The 17,994-nt window shown below is 47.7% G+C and overlaps 6 protein-coding genes across 6 annotated transcripts; 2 read left to right on the top strand and 4 right to left on the bottom strand.

Moving 5' to 3' along the window:
* Positions 1 to 2,184: 2,184 nt before the first annotated feature.
* BT62DRAFT_935964 (uncharacterized protein) lies at positions 2,185 to 4,840 on the bottom strand. The gene is made up of 12 exons (XM_043187042.1): positions 4,630 to 4,840; positions 4,407 to 4,576; positions 4,321 to 4,350; positions 4,259 to 4,276; positions 4,188 to 4,208; positions 3,869 to 4,138; positions 3,575 to 3,821; positions 3,292 to 3,520; positions 3,116 to 3,241; positions 2,983 to 3,066; positions 2,921 to 2,932; positions 2,185 to 2,874 (listed from the first exon to the last, which is right to left on the bottom strand). The coding sequence occupies exons 1-12, from the start codon at positions 4,801 to 4,803 to the stop codon at positions 2,351 to 2,353; spliced, it is 1,905 nt and encodes a 634-aa protein (XP_043035893.1). The 5' UTR covers positions 4,804 to 4,840; the 3' UTR covers positions 2,185 to 2,350.
* Positions 4,841 to 5,319: 479 nt separating this feature from the next.
* Positions 5,320 to 6,258, bottom strand: BT62DRAFT_1010318 (uncharacterized protein; the record flags this gene model as incomplete). The annotated part of the gene is made up of 3 exons (XM_043177640.1): positions 5,320 to 5,662; positions 5,721 to 5,800; positions 5,851 to 6,258. 3 exons carry the CDS (start codon positions 6,256 to 6,258, stop codon positions 5,320 to 5,322), a joined length of 831 nt encoding a protein of 276 aa, XP_043035894.1.
* Positions 6,259 to 6,818: 560 nt separating this feature from the next.
* BT62DRAFT_954777 (uncharacterized protein) lies at positions 6,819 to 7,642 on the bottom strand (the record flags this gene model as incomplete). Its single annotated transcript, XM_043188319.1, has 5 exons — positions 6,819 to 6,903; positions 6,963 to 7,022; positions 7,075 to 7,129; positions 7,175 to 7,393; positions 7,444 to 7,642. Coding segments are annotated over 5 exons (610 nt in total), but the record flags the coding sequence as incomplete, so codon positions are not given.
* Positions 7,643 to 8,632: 990 nt separating this feature from the next.
* Positions 8,633 to 11,759, bottom strand: BT62DRAFT_1079267 (P-loop containing nucleoside triphosphate hydrolase protein). The gene is made up of 12 exons (XM_043179469.1): positions 11,622 to 11,759; positions 11,165 to 11,570; positions 10,993 to 11,111; positions 10,876 to 10,940; positions 10,788 to 10,820; positions 10,511 to 10,741; positions 10,321 to 10,446; positions 10,139 to 10,266; positions 9,818 to 10,080; positions 9,192 to 9,755; positions 8,929 to 9,117; positions 8,633 to 8,863 (listed from the first exon to the last, which is right to left on the bottom strand). Exons 2-12 carry the CDS (start codon positions 11,480 to 11,482, stop codon positions 8,755 to 8,757), a joined length of 2,145 nt encoding a protein of 714 aa, XP_043035896.1. The 5' UTR covers positions 11,483 to 11,570; positions 11,622 to 11,759; the 3' UTR covers positions 8,633 to 8,754.
* Positions 11,760 to 13,428: 1,669 nt separating this feature from the next.
* On the top strand, positions 13,429 to 15,426 carry BT62DRAFT_996582 (AP endonuclease). The gene is made up of 12 exons (XM_043190592.1): positions 13,429 to 13,751; positions 13,810 to 13,977; positions 14,029 to 14,112; positions 14,135 to 14,200; positions 14,226 to 14,340; positions 14,391 to 14,490; positions 14,538 to 14,554; positions 14,606 to 14,637; positions 14,691 to 14,694; positions 14,745 to 14,857; positions 14,913 to 15,229; positions 15,285 to 15,426. The coding sequence occupies exons 1-11, from the start codon at positions 13,495 to 13,497 to the stop codon at positions 15,217 to 15,219; spliced, it is 1,263 nt and encodes a 420-aa protein (XP_043035897.1). The 5' UTR covers positions 13,429 to 13,494; the 3' UTR covers positions 15,220 to 15,229; positions 15,285 to 15,426.
* Positions 15,427 to 16,868: 1,442 nt separating this feature from the next.
* On the top strand, positions 16,869 to 17,943 carry BT62DRAFT_922593 (uncharacterized protein; the record flags this gene model as incomplete). The annotated part of the gene is made up of 6 exons (XM_043184412.1): positions 16,869 to 16,896; positions 16,939 to 17,161; positions 17,329 to 17,392; positions 17,461 to 17,521; positions 17,552 to 17,706; positions 17,857 to 17,943. The coding sequence occupies 6 exons, from the start codon at positions 16,869 to 16,871 to the stop codon at positions 17,941 to 17,943; spliced, it is 618 nt and encodes a 205-aa protein (XP_043035898.1).
* Positions 17,944 to 17,994: the final 51 nt, after the last annotated feature.

Genomic DNA, 17,994 nt, shown 5'->3' on the forward strand with positions numbered 1-17,994 from the left:
ATTTTCCCAGCATCTTTGATTAGCGAAAAACAAAGCCTTGGCCCTCGTGGCACCAGTCTCATCTGTGGTAAAAGAACCAGAGCAAGGATGAATGGAGCCCCACTACTATAGTACTAAATATCATTCTCTTTTTAACCATTATCAAGAGGAACGATATGGAACAGTCCAACCTGAAGGTACGTTTATATTCTTCAAACCGACGCGCCGTTCTCCCCAAGATAAGACATCGTGGAAATTCCAGGAAGAGTAAAGTCATGAGCCTTATCCTCTCTTCCTCCATTGTTAGAGCTAGAATTCCCATGACCGTGACAAATCAGTCCGTGATATTTAGACACACGAACGTCAAAATTCCGGATCCGAGCGAGATGCGGCATATGGCCAGGAGAGATAAGCCCTAATAAGACGTTAACATGTCGAGAAATTCGTCCGGAAACCGTATGGACCACTAAACCACAGGCATTACATGTGAATGACATACACGGTAAACAGGCTTCGGTTGAGCTTCGGTGGACAGACATTGTCAGAAACAAAGGGGAGGGATAGTCATGTTGTAATTACTATGGAAGCCATTGCACGTGGCGAGCAGGTTCGCCACCCGTCCACTGAGTCCAGTCGTATTGGCCGCCACGATTGAGCACGTCAATGCAGTTCACACACTGCGAAATCCATTTACAGGGTATGGATCCTAACAATAACCCCAAGCAAAGAAGGATCTTATCAAAATAGGAGAGCAGATCCAGGATAATGGATTGCATTAGGTCCTAAATTAGAACTCGGATATTCCACGAACCAGTTCATCCCAATTCAAAAGCGACCACGGCGCGATTTTATCATAAGACAGTCTGAGGAAGACTTCAACAACTCAAATCAAGAATGGGTGTGCCTTGGATTGATGAACAGTCCATCTGAATCAAGCAATCACCATTTTTCAGGGGGAGAGCGGAGAAGAGCCATCGATCTTTCAAGATAGAAGGAAGTCGTGAACAGGCCCGCGGACGTCTGGATGACGGTCGAGAACAATATTAGACCATCATCCCGTTCAATGGGTCGGGTCGATGGCGGCAGAGAGTCATGTTCTTATTTATGAATATAAATCTCAACATTCGTCCTTCCAATCGCATCTCCAAGATACATTACAGTATCGCCAGGCTAGATTTTGACAAATATCAACACATCAACCAGAACAGCATGTACGCTCATCTTGAGTCACTAAGGAGCCCTCGGATCTGAAGCACAGTCCAAATCTCCACCGGATGAATTGACAGAAGCAGAATTCGTCTCCAAGTCGACATTTCTCTGAAGCACCTTCACAGTTCCCTCATGCGCGATTCGATGAGCTAAACAATCAGCGTCCATGGTTATAGATAGTCTTCTCATAAAGACCGAGACGGACCTTCAAGACTCTCTACAACTCTCGTCTTCAGTTCCTCCGAAACGTCAGTCTTCGCATCTTCGTTCGACATTTTTCCGAGTGGCACGACAATGGCGGTAGAAGAAATTGTTTCGGTCTGTGTTGAAAAAGTCGTTCCGCTAAGCTGCGGCGCCGGAATGGTGGGAGCAGGGGTTACAGCAGAGTCGATCATGGTGTTCAGTGGAAGAACGTGGGAATAAAGAAGTACACGAAAACACGATTATATAGTCACTACTAGTAGTTTCGAAGAAAGACAAAAGCTCACATAGAGGACAATAATGATGCGTTGCGTCAGTGGCGTCGGCAACTATGACCGTACTGTCAAAGAAACAATGGACAGACAAGGGATGGTCTTTGTTTGTTCGAAAAAAAAAAACGAGTATACCCCAAATCAGTGGGAAGGTGGGATTACCTATATAAGGCTTCGTTGATCCTTGGTCCCCTGCGCAGCTGTGCCGTTACACTAGCCGCTAACTGCCCAATAATGCAGGACTCTAACGAATTACCAGGTACTCTGAATCGCCATGATAAAGAATTCTATGAGACTCACACGTGAAGCCGAGCCGTTGCAATCAGTACTAGTGCCAACTTGGGTAAAATACCGAGCGGCAGCTGTCAGACCGGGTACTATGAAACGCGGCCCCGGGAATGGCACCTGGAGAATGCGTACTGAAAAGCGCACGCAATCTTATCCCACCCTCCCACATTTTGGGGTACCCCTCGAAAAAAAAAACTAAAAACATGGAAGTTGGTGCCACTTACTAACTGTGAGAGTCGGTTAATAACTGAGGAATCCAAACTTGAAAGACTCCTACGAACTGTTATGCAATTATTTAATGAGTCTAGTCTAATGTAGAAAGGAGAGTGATATCCTGTACTTGGAAATGATAGTGTCCTGTATAACCTGTAATGACATAAAAGTAACGAATTTCCTCTTCCTTATTGTCCCATCTCGACGGCCAACATCTCCCTCTTCATCCCAATCTCCTCCCTCAGCATTGAGATACGGCTATCCAGCCTCGATGACAAATCTGTAGAGTGCGTCGAAAGAGCCATTGCCTTGTCCAGCTTGGCCTCGGCACCCTCCAGCACCTCCTCCCATCCACCTCCTTCTTTCCCCTCTGCCTCCTTCTCTTTCAAGTCGACGACAGCCAGCTCGAACGTCGCCACGCCGCCGATCCATGTACTAATGCGTATTTCGCCTTGTTTTCCAATCGCATCCTGGAAGAACGTGCGAGAAGACTGGAAGTCTTTAGTTGCTCGATGAACAATACCGAGCAGCAGCGACCGCAAAGCGAGCTCATCAGGTGTGTCCAGGTCAAGCGGAGCATCAGAAGGAGGAGGAGGCAGGTCAAGAGTTTCCATGTAAGCGCTCCGTATGGTGGGCCGCGGCGTGAGGGACGTCCAATCTCGAATGTGAGCCTCAGCGACGGACCTCGAGATTCGCTGATGGGTGTTCCAGACTATACATATGTCAGCTTCATTGAAAGGGTGACTGGTAATCCTTACATATCGCCATCTCTAGAATAGCGATCAGAGCGATGCCCAGACTCAAGAAGGAACGAACGTACCTTCGGCTGGACTGATCTTCATGCACTGTACAAGATTCTTCTCATCTCCGCCGCGTCGCTTCTGCTTCTCCTTGTAGAACTCGACTGTGGATGATCGTCAGCAAGGCTCTGACGTTCAAGGCATGACACCAACTTTTCTTCTTGATCAAAACCTCCATTGGCAAATCTTTGCCGCCCAGCTTCCGCTTATCGATGAACTCAGGGACGGCATCAAACAACTCCTGTGCCTTGTCCAGGTTGCCGATAGCGATGTAGCACCCTGAGATGCAGGGCATAAGTACGAGATGACGAGGATACGAAAGTTCTCACCGGAAGCGATGAATAAGTAGGTAGCATGACTCCAGTTGTTCAACTCCGTCATCCTTTTGAATTCGATGGCGGCCTCCTCGTATCTTCTCTCGGCCAACAGTGTCCACGCTAACTCGAAAACAAGTAATGTATCGGCCTGCCTGAACGACACGTCTCTATCGGGCTTCAGCCCATTTCTTAGAACTGCAATAGCCGCCGATGCGTCGTATGACATCCGCTTAATCTTGGCCTTGGGATAACGCGTCAGTCGAGGATACAGACTTTAGATATCATGGATACGGACCTGGTTCAATATCCATAACGATCCCGTCGGATAGCGCTTACTGACGCTGTCGACCATTGCACCGTATTGCTTGAGGATATGGGCCTCATCGGCCTGATAGCCAGCAAGGAGGAGAACAACGCCGTGGTATGTCATCAACACCAGCGCAGCGAAGACGGAATGCACGTCCGTTTTAGCAGCGGAGACTGCGAGAGCTTGGAGAGCGAGCTTGCGATCATGCTTGAAACCAAAGAAACCGACAACGCCCCTGTAAAAATTGAATAGATGACGCGCAGAGCGGGACGAGCACCTCACTGTATACGTTTAGGCAAAAGGGAGAAGACGAGGTTAAAGAGTCCAAAGCCGAAAGCAGTCCCTGATATTACGAGCTCATCGACGGGACCTTCAGGAATGATGGGCCCGGGCACCGCCAGCATGGACCCCCCAGACCATTTTCTGAAGAAGCTTGTCTTGGGAGCGTAACCGGTGGAAACGGAACGAATGCTGGGACTGGGGGATACGGATGGTGATGCAGCAGGTGTTCGGTACCCATCTAAACCATTTGGGAATACGGTCTTGAATAACCTGAGAAGAAATCATTAGTTCAAAATTAGATGAACAAATTAGAAATCACTTGGTAAATTTAGAATGGGCGCTAAACCTGGGAATTAACAGCTTGCTTTGGAGGAGATAAAAGAAGCTCGCCTGTTGAGAGAGTATCTGAAATCGGATGAGAAAGCGCGCGAGAAGAAAGGCGAGGGTATTACATGCACTGAAGGTATCCCATGTACGATTCGCTGGATGCAGTAAGGATGAGCAGGTACCAGAACATCATGTATGTTGGTACACGCACCCCAGAGCAAGCGTTAACCCCAACAAAACGACAGAATCAGCATTCACAATCTCCCACTCAATTCCAGGCGGTAGCTGGGGGTTCCTCCTGCTTTTGGCCGCCTTCATCTGTTTCCTGGAGCCAGCCTCGGACTGGGCCAGTGACTTTGAGGCCTCTTCCATCTTGGCTGACTGTAAAACAGGCGAGGTCAGTCAAAGATTCAGCACCACGCGTAGATACGTACCTCCATTCCCATGGCCGCCTCCAAAAACACGCAGACGCCAGCACCCAAGGAGTGAAATGGCGAATCGTCAGCCGCGAACTCCTTCTGGGCATCAGCAATGGCATTCGAGAAGAGAAGATTGAAGCCCTTGCTGGCAGCGTGCAGCTGTTCCGTCGTCCTGTCGGGAGAGGCCATGGTGGTTGGGAACTGAGGGACAACAGCTGCTGTAGATAGAGTCGCGTGGAAAATACGAATTTAGACGCTGATGACATATTGCTGCCGACGGCATACGTGGCCAATTTGAATTTGGTATTACAATTGGCCCAAAACGACCATGAGGCCAATAAAAGCTCACTTGCTGGCTCGCTTGAAATATCCTTTCGAGATCTCATTATTCTGCTTGCTCAATTGTCGCTGATTATTAATGCATATCAAGGAAGCCGCGAGACTTATGTGAAAGACCTCGGTCTCTCTTGCCAACTTATGTTAGGTATATATGTCACTTTACGAAAGGTGGAATTATGGTGTATTATGGTAGGACATAGGATAAACAATGATTAATGACTAGGTATACCCGTGATAACAGTACTGACACAAACTGTCCAGCCCACAGATAGTCCAAACGACCAGCGCTTAGTATTTCTTTCCCGCTCATTTCCTCGCCCCTCGGGCGCTTGCATGGAGATCGGATGGTCCAGGCGTATGCGCATCCTAAAACTCGTAGTCTGAGACATCATCGTCATCCCCAAAAGTATCATACTCTTCCTCCCCGGATGACATTGGCGGTTCGATTCCAAAATCTGTATATGCGCGCCGCGACGCGTTCGTCTTGACCAGAATCTGGAATTCAGTGTGTGTCAAGCCATCTTTTATGTGCAGAGCGCTCTCCTCCCTAAGGTAGTACAAGTACATTGCGTACAGCGCCTGGCACACTCCCGTAGACTCGTCGATGTGATTCTTCACGGGGAAGTCCTCCGAAGGGTAAACACACTTGAACGTCGCCTTCCCCCCATTGCGAATCAAGGGATTCGGCTCCTCTGGTCTATTCAAGAGCCTACGTAGAAAGCGCGTTCCAATAAGACCAAATGGAAAGCAAAAGACATGACACGTACGAGTAAGTGCATTTTGGACAAAGAAGCCACCGGCCTTTCTGTGCCTTGAGGGGGCCCGGACAAAGATCGCATATGTGCTTCTACACAAAAATATTAATAGCGTCGTAATAGAGGCATCTACACGACTTACGCTGGGTTTTATTTCCTCAACTACACAATCATCGGTGGCCTGAGACAGTGCCTTTGGATGAGGCCAACCTGTAGAGAGGCTTCCAGTGTCGGGGAAGTCCATGGGAATCGGACCATTGGATAGAGATGAAGGGAACATTAGTTCCGTCACGGCGGGCCGCCCACCCAGGTCCATGACACCCATAGCGGATGGCGGCAACGTCGAACTTGGCGGGAGCTGCGACCAATGGGGGATTTGCGGTTTCGATTCGTCGCAAGGATATTCGCTAGTAGCGGAGGGGACAGAACTGAGAAAGTTGGACCATAAAGCAGGCTCAGTTGACTGGGACGAATGCTGCTGGTTATTTGAAAGGAAGGGATCCACGACGCTGTAGGGCGGGGGTATATAGGTTTGAGTCGAGAAGTCCATGATAGAAGCAAGGAGCAGAGAGAGAGATAATCAAAAAAATACAACAGAAATGGAAAAAGAAAGGTAGGGGGAGAACGATGGTGGAGGGATGTTATGAGGAGGGTATTCATATTGAACGGTTTTTATATGTAGTCTCCTAGGTGGCAAAAGCCAAGCCACGCTTGCAGAATGCGGTAACGTGACACCTTGGGATATTTTTGATCGTTCGTGAGGGAACAAGCCACATAAACACTGACAAGCACATAGTCGAAGAGCTTCGATCATTGTCTTCATGGTTCAAGCTTCATTGTGCCAGCCATTGCCACGCCGAGTCGGCCAAAGAAGGCTTTAGAATATTCAAATGAATGTATCCAGAACCTCGACGATAGAAAGTTCGTCTCTTTCTGCCACTGAAAAATCATTGTCCACCAGAAGATTCCGGAGAACAGCTTTGACCGGACAAAACGAATGAAATTAGTGTTTCAAAAATACACTTGATACATAAATGAGGTATCTATCTGTGGAGATGGTCAATATCACGAAAATACGCCAAGTCAAAGACAAATTTACTGTTTTATTTCCTAGTTTTTCACTGTCGAGAGTTTAGACCACTCGACATGTCGACCTTACATACTGTACCATCATCAGCGACGACTTTGAACCTTACTGTCAGAAAGGAGTAAGTAAGAAGTAAAACGTAACCGAGAGATATCAATTCGATGCACCTATATCGAATGGTGGCGCCTCATCCCTCCGCTTACTAGTGAAATACACAGTTCCCGAACCTAGCCACAGCGTCGTGAGCATAGAAAGATGCAGCCCTTTGCGCCATCGTACCATTACTTCCCTCGACCCTAAACCTGATATCAACATACCCGTGTGGAATATCAACCTAGACGAAAATTAGCTTGACCATCATCCCACAGAAGACACCCACAGATCCGTAAACCCTAGGACGTCCTTTATGCCACCATTGACCTTCAGGCATAATCGCTTCGCCAAGAATCATCTTCACTTCTGTATCACTCCGAAGTACATGAATAAGTTCCTTCATGATCGGGCTGGACAAGCTCTCCTCAATGGTAATGTCAGTCCAGAACAGAGTCCACGCAGATACACCAGTGACACTACACGCAACAACAGCCAGCCAGGGTCTCTACACCAATTCGTCACCATCATAAATGCACGCGTAAGAAAACCACCTACCTTAACCAGCGCCAACCCTCCTTTTATCTCTGGCAATTCTTTTTTCCTTACAAGATAAGGCCGGGGACGCGCCGTATCCGAAAACGTCGTGATACGGGGCTGTTGCCTGAGAGGCGGCGGGGCAGGTATCTGGTACCCAAATGTCCTACTCAAATGGACGCTCCATCGCAATTGCCGACCAAGTTTGTCTAGATGCATCTGAGCAACAAGGATGAACGCAAGAAAGGATCTATCTACCAGGGGTTCGCACCCGGCGCGGTCGGTTCCGATCCGAATATATCCGTGACAGCATGTGGGTCCATATAGGCGCTACGGGCATGCCGCAGTCCGACGCCTGTGGCGCGTTGAAGTTTAGGGAGCTCTCGGCATATGACTCGTGTACCCGCCTCTTGCTCCATCAAGGATTGATCTTCACTGTTCCGCGGTCTTGCCGCGAGGTCCTGCGATACCCACGCCGAAACTGGTGGGCGGCGTTCATGTAATTAAATTTAACAGCACCGTTTAGTCCATACCAGTCGGAGTTTCAACACCTGTAACACTCATTTCGGCCGGGCGTTTCGAATTCAGGCATTTGTGAGTCCAAGAATCAGATCCGAGGCGTCTGATATTTGATAAACCATACAGACTCAGACTTCTTCTTGAAACAGTCCGAGTACCTAAGGAGTGAAGAGATTGCCGAGATCATAACGCAGATGTTCCTTTACCGCTGCCCATGTATCTTGAAGTCATTTTTAATTATCCGACGATCATACCGATTAGTCGATAAATTCAAAGGCATGGAGGGGCGGATTAGGTTTCAAGTCGAACGGATGCTAATGTAAGGCAAGTGTTAACAAAAGATACACGGTCTGCGACATGAGGCATCTATCCTCTACTTCATCCGCGATTACGATCTAAGCGCCAAAAGGACACCCATGGGACTCGCGAATCCCATGTCGCATTGGAAAATTCACAGACGTGGTGTGGTGTTAACGCGAGGTACCGGCTTAGCACACTGTTTTGAATTTGAACGAATAGCCCGATCGTAGTGCGAGATTACCACGATCTAACGGGTATTATAGGGTCCATCATGCTAATCAGAGGAGACCCACTACTGAGATCATCGGAGCTCTAAAACCAAACAGCATTCTGCCGGGGAACATTTATCCAGACCGCGCCGAGTACCATACTCAGTTTCATTCACAGATGTCAGAAGACATAGCAAGCATAGACATATAGCACACCGTTACACTAAGAATCCAGCCGTCGATGGAGTAGTAAACAGGTCCAAAGATCAAGATAAGAGCTTGCAGTGGTCGCCTACCCAAGCACTCACTGGTACGCCTCCGCTTGTGCGTTATACATTCGAGCATACTCCCCTTCAACACCCAGCAACTCGGTATGAGTCCCACGCTCCACAACCCTCCCTTCGTTCAGGCACCTACAACACCCATCAGCAAAACCCTTCCCCTTATCAGGGATCGATCCCATCGATTGACCACTCACAAAATTTGATCAGCGTGCTTGACGAGATGCGCGAACCGGTGCGTGACAAAGATCATCGTCATGCCTTTCCCATGTTCCAAGAAACCCTTCAACAGCGCACGCTCAGCGACAGGATCCATCGCCGAAATCGCCTCGTCCGCAATCAGGAGCTTGACACCACCATTCAATAGTTTCATACATGCCCTTGACCTGAAAAAATTTCATTTCATCAAAACTCATGAAAAGCCATAGCCATAAGCGAGAAGGAAAAAAAAAAAACATACGCAAGAAGTCGTTGAGTCTCGCCTCCGGACAGCATCGTGGGCTTCCGCAGAGGATGTTCCAGCCCCAGCACCCGTACCGCCGCCGAAGAGGGAAACCTGTGCCCGCAACCCGTGACAGAAACATGAAGTGACCGTTCAAATGCGTTGTCACTGGGGGTGTACAGTGAATCGAAGCCTTCCTTTTGTGCATGGATAATTCCGGATGACCCCCCCATAGTAGCTGCCCTTTCAAGCATCTTGATAGGCAATTTTCCATCGTCGACGGACACAGAGTTACCCAGAGCCATGGTAAAGTTATCGCCGTAGGAAAGAGGATAGAGCACATCGTCCTGTGAGAGAATGGTAATGGACGATCGAAGAGAAGCCAAGTCGTAGTCTTGTATAGGCCTCCCGTCGATAAGTATACTCCCGGTAGTAGGATCCCTCAAGCGAGGCAACAGGTTCAAAAGACTAGACTTTCCGCTTCCGTTGACGCCAACGAGAACAATGAGTTGTCCGGGAGATATATCAAAAGAAACATCGTCAAGGGCTTGCTTCTGGCCAGGGTACACAAGCGAGACATTCCTGGACATTGAAATGGTTACGATTTAGGAAACATCGATGGTACGGCATCGGACTCAACTCACTGGAAGGAGACACTCATGCCTTGACCGGAAGACTTCTCGCTATCAGAGTATTCGTGATTTCCGGCGATCATGGTCGAAGAGATACCCAGATCCTGGTAGCATAGCTTAGCGGCCTGCAGTAAGTCCACAAAGGATCTCGATTGGCACAGCAGCATCAAGTCAACACGGTTTCTCAGGCTCACTGAAGCCGTCTGAAGAAGCACGCCTGCACACAGGAGAGACGGTGTGAGAGGATTCCAGAACAACACAACAGAGCACACGGCCTTTGAGATGTGATATACTTCAGTATTTGGCCGGCCTAGGAAAGAATAGGGTGCTTACCGGAAAGCAGTCGACAATGATTTTGCTGGGAAACTCCCAGTACCATGGAGCGGGGACACTTGTCGTCGAGGCAAAGTCCGCTTCACTGTATTTCTGTACGCCCAAGCCTTCAATCTCTTTCTTGTATTCTATTACATGGCGTTCATTCAGAGCAAGGTCACTGGTGTGAGAGAAACACTGACCTTGGTATATATAGCCTTCTGGAACAGTCTTGATAATGGAATCACGGTAGACCCAAGGATTGAAGATCATTTGATGGAGGCCTATCAAACGGTCGTAATGACGATTCTTCGTCCAGAATACGTATCCTAAAATACAACGTGTCAGGGCCACTTCCCTTTCATTGAAAAATTTTCGAAAAAAACCATTCACCTGCACCGCCAAACTTGTTGACGGGCTTGAGCAAAAGACTAGCCAGAACACAAGAACCGAACGTAATGACGATATCCAGGGGTAAGGAATCATGTAGGACGATGGTCACAACGCATGCTTGAAGGAGAATGCAGATCAAGGACCGTAGTTGAAGAATAATAACACATAGAGTCTCCCATGCCTTACAGTACGCTCGGTGAAACTCGCCGGGGTTGGGGAAGCTATTACCACCTAGGATATGTGAGAAAAGGATTTGCACAATGACAACTATTCATACCGGTCGCAGTATCCAGATCCAAAGCCAAGCTCACTGGAATATCGTGATAAGAATACAAAATAAATGGCGCGGAGAAAAGAGCACTGACATTTAGCGAATTGGGGATAGAGAAGCAACTTGGTGGCAGAGTCCAGGACACGTTCATTCTCGGTGCTGTGATATCGTCAACACAAATAAAATATCGTATTCAACGAGGACGACTGACATGTAACGCGAGGCCATGAGCGACACTAAAGCAAACGCAAGCCAATATAGTACGGCATATCTGAAATCGTCTACCATATTGTCTGAGCTGGAAAATCCAGACGACATCCACCTCTCGATCTAAGAGGGCGCGTGAGCCAAGAAAAGGTAAAGAGTAAAAGGTGGCGCCTCACGATGTCGAGCCCCACTTTGACGACATAGATCGCCACCGTCGGCGAGACGCTCAGCCATAGGTTTGCGATGAGGTAGAGCAGGAACGTTGTCGGTGCGGCAGAGTACACATCCTTGAAGAGGCGAAAGACGAACGGCCCGTTCTCTGAGACGCTGTTTACTACCGACGTTACAGCGTGGCGAGAGGGGATGAAGGTCCTTTCCTTCTCGTACGCAATTTCGAAGATACCCAGTCGGTCTCGTTTGATAGGGCCTTGGGGAGTGGCAGCGATCGGCTCGCAACCGGCAGTGTCGCTGGATGAGATTGAGGATTCAGACATTATTGAGATGAGTGGTTGAAGAGGGCTATGAGATGTGTGGCTGGAACTCTTTCCGTTTTTATACTACTCGTTTCGACTCGGGTTATCCCTAAGTGGGCGAGTCAATAATGGAGAGTCAAACGGGCGAAGATCTATTTACCAGATTCGGCTCATGGTTTGTTATAGTAAACATCGATGGTTTCGCAGGAACAACATGCGTTTTTGCCACACTCATCTCGAAAAAGGTTGGGATCGAGCAGAGAATGGAAAACCACACCCAAGAAGAGAACAGAAGTGGACGAGATTGTGGGAAATCTCTTTTATTTTTTTATTAAAAAAAAAGGACAAAGAACGTGAAATGTTGGTCGTTTCCAAGCCAATGCATGGCACTGTGCGTAGGAAGGCCAGGTTAAAAGACGACGTCATCCTTCATGTTGCTTCGTCTGCCAGGACGAAAAATAAATGACAAGGAGAAGAAAGGACACGTATCTCATCGACTGGTAGCTTCGCGGAGTTTGATGCCATAATGGTTCCTTGGTTATGAACGGACTTGGAATTTTTTGACGGGGATCTATCATGAAACAGCTTTGGCCAGACGCTGTACACACACGTGTCGGGTGCAAGAGACTCGTCGAAAGTAGCCCTCCGGTCATATGCTATTAGCTTCTGTGGGATCAGAGTTCAGCACTAGGTCCACACCCCACAAAAAGAGGGTGTTGATCGTCTTTGTAAAAGATCATGGTGACACAGGTTCTGGTATCGATCACGTTTACGATGAATAACGAGGCTGTAGTCGGAGTCAGAATCTTTAGTAGCCATTCGGTGGGAAAATTTACTATCGTTTGATGGCGCTGATGGTTACACGGCGCTTAAGACGTGCGTCGGTAGTGATATCCAATTATTCCCATGAATGGGAACAAAAGCAGCAGCGCTGGCGCCAATCAGGTCAGTTATGGTCTAATGGCGCGCAGTTCCAGACCCACAGAAAGGGCAACCTTCCTATGTCAGTGTTTGGCAAAAACGCCCCGAAGATCTACAACTAATTCCAGCGACGTTAATTTCCGCAATTCGGATCGTTCTGGGAGGCGCCCGTGAGAGGAAAGCACAGCACTACTTTGCGCTTGGGAATATAGGTCGTTCAAGCCTGTTGCTATGCAGCCATGCGCGTGAAGCAATGTTCTCCTGTCATAATGAAGTGGCGATGGGATCAAAGGATGACCTGTTGCGCAATAATGGAACACCGTGTGCACGTAGTGCGCTACGGCTTTACCGGATTTTTTTTTGCAAACGTGAACAAAGTCTGTGGCATAATGAGGCTGTACGGATTCGGTGGGGACGGTGTAACCTGACTGTTATGGTGGCATAGATCAGAGAGCTAAAATTGGAAAAATATTTATGCGAATACCTTTTGGAAAAACAAATATTAAGCTCATATGATGGATTTAGAACGAAACCATCCCGGTAGGATAATTATATTCATCCCCTGCAGGGCTTCGAGGTTCAGCTTCAGAGTTTCAGCGGAGAAGCGAAGTACATGACGCTAAATACTACAAAGAATAAGAAGAAATCAGACTATAATCAGACATTGTGAAAGGGAGGTACATACAGCTAACGATTTCCAAATGCATGCTTGGCGTAGCAGTGCTGAAAAGTGATGTGAAGGCATGAAAAATGAGCGTTTGAGCTCCGCTCTGGATCCTAGTAGCCTTAACCATCGACAGGCACGGCAACATGAAAGAATTTTTGTCCCAGCTAAATGGGGCACCGGGGCCCAGCCGTCCATTTGTTAACCATTTGTCGCCTATCACCTGATAGGGTACATCAATTACTCCTATGCCCAACATATGAAGGCAGAGTTCGTAACATTGGGCAATTGTGAACGGATTTACGGAAGAACAGGCAAAGGCGGCGCCAATAAGATAAGCCAAGATAAGGTCCACGTCACATTATCCGGTAAATGCCGAGGAGCCCCTTCCCCACGCCATCACGTCGGAGGATCATATTTTCGCTGGATTGTTGTCCCCCTTCCGTTCATGCTCTCCTTGCTACGGTATAAACGAAAGTTTCCATATCTGTTACAGATCATGGCCCAGACCCGCAGGTCCAGCTCTCTCCCGGACGAATGGCCAGCCAAAAGGGCCCGCAAAGCAAAGAGGAACAACGGAACACCGCATGCCAAGGCTAAAACAGGCAAATACATTGATCCGGTAAATAGTCCTTGGTATGTTGGTGCCCACGTTTCTGTCACTGGCGGCGTGGAGAATGCAATAATGAATGCGGCGTCTATAGCGTGTGTTGTGTCACCACAGCCTACATAGCGACTTTTTCTAACGCAACTACTCATGTAGAGCAGACGCCTTCGCGTTGTTCCTCAAATCCCCCAGGAAATGGACATCTCCCGCCCTCACAGCACAAAATATCGAAGACTTCAAGGCGCGTATGGAGGAATACCACTACGAACCCAGATATGTTTTACCACATGGAAGTTATCTCATTAATCTCGGTAATCCAGATCCGTGAGTTCTCTCCATTCCGCGACGCATTATTCCGGCGAATCATCCGCGCAGGAAAAAGCGAGAAAAGTCCTATGGATGTTTTGTCGACGATCTACACCGTTGCGAACAGCTCGGCTTGGAGGTCTATAATTTCCAGTAAGTGATATAGCTTAGGTAGTGTTTCCGCGGTCCGGTTACGTGCTCGTATCACCCCGGTCCGTGGAAACATCAACTCTTCAAGGTGGTAAGTGTCCTCTGACAACGCATAGTCCAGGATCCTCTGTGGGTACAGGAACGACAGCGGAATCAATAGCTCTTATCGCCGAATGCCTCAATCGCGCTCACAAAACTACGACCTCTGTAATGACCGTTCTCGAAAATATGGTATGAGCATCAGGCAAGGACATGGCCAATTTCTAATGTGTCGACTCAAGGCCGGAACTGGCTACGTCATAGGTTCTCAATTCTCCCATCTCGCCGATATCATAGCGGCAGTTGAAGACAAATCCCGTGTTGGAGTCTGCTTGGACACATGTTTGTCTCGATTAACTTTTTTTTTCTCCAGTTAACGCCTTGTCTAGGTCATATGTTTGCGGCCGTGAGTTATGAACTATGTTGAAACACTCTTTGACACCTTACATTGCGACAGGGCTACGACATCCGAACGAAGAAAGGGTGGGAGTGAGTCTCAATCCCCTTGTACTGGCCTTTCATTAAGCTTGACATAATGACAGAGACACAAGTACCGCGTCTCTTCTTTTCGTTTGCTGAGCACTAACGCATTCAAAACAGTAACAAAGTTCGATCAACAAATTGGCCTGTCGTACTTGAGAGCAATGCACTTGAACGACTCGAAAACAGAACTCGCATCGAATCGTGATCGCCACGAGACCATTGGCATGTTCGTTCCTTTCATTTCTCTGTTCTCATGTTTCTCGATTGCTCACGATGCGTAGGGGCTTCATTGGCTTGGAGTCGTTCTACCATATCCTGACCGACCCTAGGGTTCAAGGTATACCTCTTATTCTAGAGACGCCAGAACCAGAGACGTATGCTACGGAGATCGAGGTGCTGAATGCACTCTCAACCTATACAGAGCTCGATGATAAGAAGAAGAAGGCTCTCCTTACTAGTATTCGGAAGAGCGTCAAAAGAGCTGGTCCTCCGTACAGGAGTAATACAAGGAAGCGTAAAGGTAGGAAAAAGCCGCAGCAGGGCGAGAAGAAAAACGATGAAGATGAAGAAGAGTATTGCGATCATTGACTTTTGTGCGGTACGACCAGCAGCAGCTCCCCCTCCTTTGGACGTTCGTTGATCTTCTTTCACAGGGAGATTGCATATCTATATCTTAAGCACCCTGAAATGTAATGGCAAATGGAACACCTGCCTGAGCGATAGGACATCAACCAGTGAAAGATCTTATAGTATTGCCGCTCGTCAAGATGTACGGAAATAGTAATACATGAAGCTCACTGAAGGGCGTATACTGACTTTGCCAAATTTTTGAGTCCTGACATAATAGGTCAGCAACCTGTATCTGGAGAAATATTCGAGTCTAGAAGAGGGGATATCGATATTGTCTTCACACTCTGGTGCGCTCTCTCCCCAGCCATTCGCTCAAGAAACACCTCCCTACGAGCTCAGAGCGGTCGGCCGACGGAGACACCGAGATGGACCAGCTGGCGCTGACGGTCGGATAACCCACATCTTGACATCAGGCTTCGTGCTTCAAGCCAGGATGATGTTAACAAATCTCCAGAGAGATGTTTTCGCGTATTACGGCGCTACCGCATTGATGAGCAACAACGCTACGTGCGGGTGGTAGGACACCTTTTTCTTATTCCCGGGCGGTATCACGCCGGAGTACATTTGAATGACGCGGCGATATGATGGCTGCTGGTCTGACCCAATGGTGAAAAAAAATTGGCATACTCATGCTTGTGGAACTAGAAACCCGCTCGAAACCGGATTTCCCCCTACTCGTTTTATTTCAATATCTCTCTCTTGTGCTCTCGCCATCCTTTGACTATATAATGTAAAACAGAGTTACCAAGACGCGAACCTGCCTGCATTGACGTGATAATAACATACAAATGATATTTCCCGAAAATCCCCACTGGTACTTAAAGCTTATCCTCATCAAAATATCTACCATTCACCCTGCGAATTGGTTCGGGTCCATCACGGACAGTGAAATTTGGCAGAGCATCCAATTGGGGCTGTGAAATGCTCTCGTTTTCGAAGAATCTTTGACCCCTAGTATCCTGCATGCCAGCCTCGACTCTGAATCATGTCAAGGACGACATTCATGTCCCATGGGGAAGGAAAGACGGGTGACTAATGCGAAGTCGAAGAAAATTGATAGAGATTCGGGTGTGGGGATGAGATAGGATATCTACAACACCTTAGGACATGACCACGACAGCGCCAGAGGAGCGTTAGGACCGTGCGAGAAATTGCACGACGAAGGATTTCCGCTACAATGGTGGTTCATGATAACTATTTGAGAGCCGGCTCAGTAAAGTATATCAGTGGCATGAACCTCAGTAATAGCATCGGAACAGGATCTTTTTTTTTCGGAACACCAGCTCGGGTGTGGGTGACGTCCAAGTGCAATGTCACTACTTTGGGCCCAAGCGCGTAAAAGGCGAGTGCGGACAGGGGATGCCTCCCAAAGAGTCGGTCGCCCTTAGATCATATAAGTCGCTGGAGCAGATGAACTTCCAACAAAATGTTCCTACAGGGCGTCAGGCGCCTTGAGGCTTAGCGTTTTCCAACGAAAAGAGGATGCGAAGAGGAGAGAAAAGAGTGTTGTTTTGTTGTCAAAAGAACGGGGAAAATAGCGCTGCTCATAGGGAAGGTCCATAGGGTAATATCGAGGGCCAGATTTCCGGAGCGATGAATGATTTTCGATGACAATCTGGTTCGCTGTATCACCAGGTATGACATAAAGGGTTTTTCGTTATGTTACCTCCATCGTAGGAAGGGCCTACGGCGATAAGACGCATACTAGGAGAGGAACATTCTCCCACTCTGTATTTATGGTTATACGACAAGGAGGCAGTCTTCCACCCTCTGTTTACATTCTCCAAAACCCACAATCTGTCGAAAAAAATCGAGAGATTGCACAGGAAATTTGTCAGATAGTGACGGAAGATCTTATGGACTACCTCGAGCGGAAGGAAAGAAGATGTCTATTGTTCACGTAAATACATGACTACTATTTGGACACCACGAGATTACATTTTGTTCACAAAAGGAGTCGACAATATCGAAGAATCTGTGTAGACAACAGTGAATACAACCGCGTACACCAACAAAAAATAATCCATTTTGTTCACAAAGCGAGGAACAACTTAAAGAAATGACTAGGCGATCGTATTGTCTGACCTTCGGCCCGGAAGACACGGCTTCTCCAATTACCGTCAGCGAAAAAGTAAACCTCGGACATCTGATTCGTGTCATGATACAGTGGTCATAATATCATCGTAACGCGTTGTGTAGATATCACGGGCAGAACCCACGCAGGACTTGGAAAATATCGGTGCTTCCCATTCTTATCTGGGTAAGCATCATCACTTTCTCATCATTGGAGGTGTCACAATTCGTACTTATATCGAAAACCAAGACCGCGCTCTCTTTATTGTCCCGCTCGATGGGCTAGGAGCTAACCAAAGTAACTGCAAGGAAAGAGTGCATTATCCTGCACTTCTGTTTTCCATCCAACAAGCGTCAAAACCAGTTAAGAAAGTAAGTATAAGGGTTAAGGCCACGCCTACAGGTCTGATTGTGACTCGATATAATACCACAAAAGCATGATAATCGCAAGGTAATCGACTTACGCTACTGGTAACAGGGATATGGTGCTGCTGATCCTAACTTAAAAATCGTTTGCTGCAGCCATCTCTCGACCAGTCCATGACGCAGTACAATGATCTGAACATTCAGCCATCAGCTACTGCACGGAATAGTATGTACGCAAAATGATCCAAGAGAAGAACATGGGAGAGATAAAAGATAGGCTGTTGCTTGAATGCC

This window comes from Guyanagaster necrorhizus, assembly GCF_019112545.1.
Source record: "Guyanagaster necrorhizus MCA 3950 unplaced genomic scaffold BT62scaffold_29, whole genome shotgun sequence".
Lineage (NCBI taxonomy): Eukaryota > Fungi > Basidiomycota > Agaricomycetes > Agaricales > Physalacriaceae > Guyanagaster > Guyanagaster necrorhizus.

Excerpts from the sequence above, each read along its gene's own strand:
- BT62DRAFT_935964 (XM_043187042.1), bottom strand. The coding sequence starts at position 4,803 with ATGGCCTCTCCCGACAGGACGACGGAACAGCTGCACGCTGCCAGCAAG. Across the intron at positions 4,577-4,629 it reads AGGCGGCCATGGGAATGGAG|TCAGCCAAGATGGAAGAGGC; the intron begins GTACGTATCTAC and ends CCTGTTTTACAG. Across the intron at positions 4,139-4,187 it reads GCCCATTCTAAATTTACCAA|GTTATTCAAGACCGTATTCC; the intron begins GTGATTTCTAAT and ends ATTTCTTCTCAG.
- BT62DRAFT_1079267 (XM_043179469.1), bottom strand. The coding sequence starts at position 11,482 with ATGTCTGAATCCTCAATCTCATCCAGCGACACTGCCGGTTGCGAGCCG. Across the intron at positions 10,941-10,992 it reads CTCATGGCCTCGCGTTACAT|CACCGAGAATGAACGTGTCC; the intron begins GTCAGTCGTCCT and ends ACGATATCACAG. Across the intron at positions 8,864-8,928 it reads AAGCACGCTGATCAAATTTT|GTGCCTGAACGAAGGGAGGG; the intron begins GTGAGTGGTCAA and ends TGGGTGTTGTAG.
- BT62DRAFT_996582 (XM_043190592.1), top strand. The coding sequence starts at position 13,495 with ATGCTCTCCTTGCTACGGTATAAACGAAAGTTTCCATATCTGTTACAG. Across the intron at positions 14,201-14,225 it reads AACATCAACTCTTCAAGGTG|TCCAGGATCCTCTGTGGGTA; the intron begins GTAAGTGTCCTC and ends GACAACGCATAG. Across the intron at positions 14,858-14,912 it reads CGCCACGAGACCATTGGCAT|GGGCTTCATTGGCTTGGAGT; the intron begins GTTCGTTCCTTT and ends CACGATGCGTAG.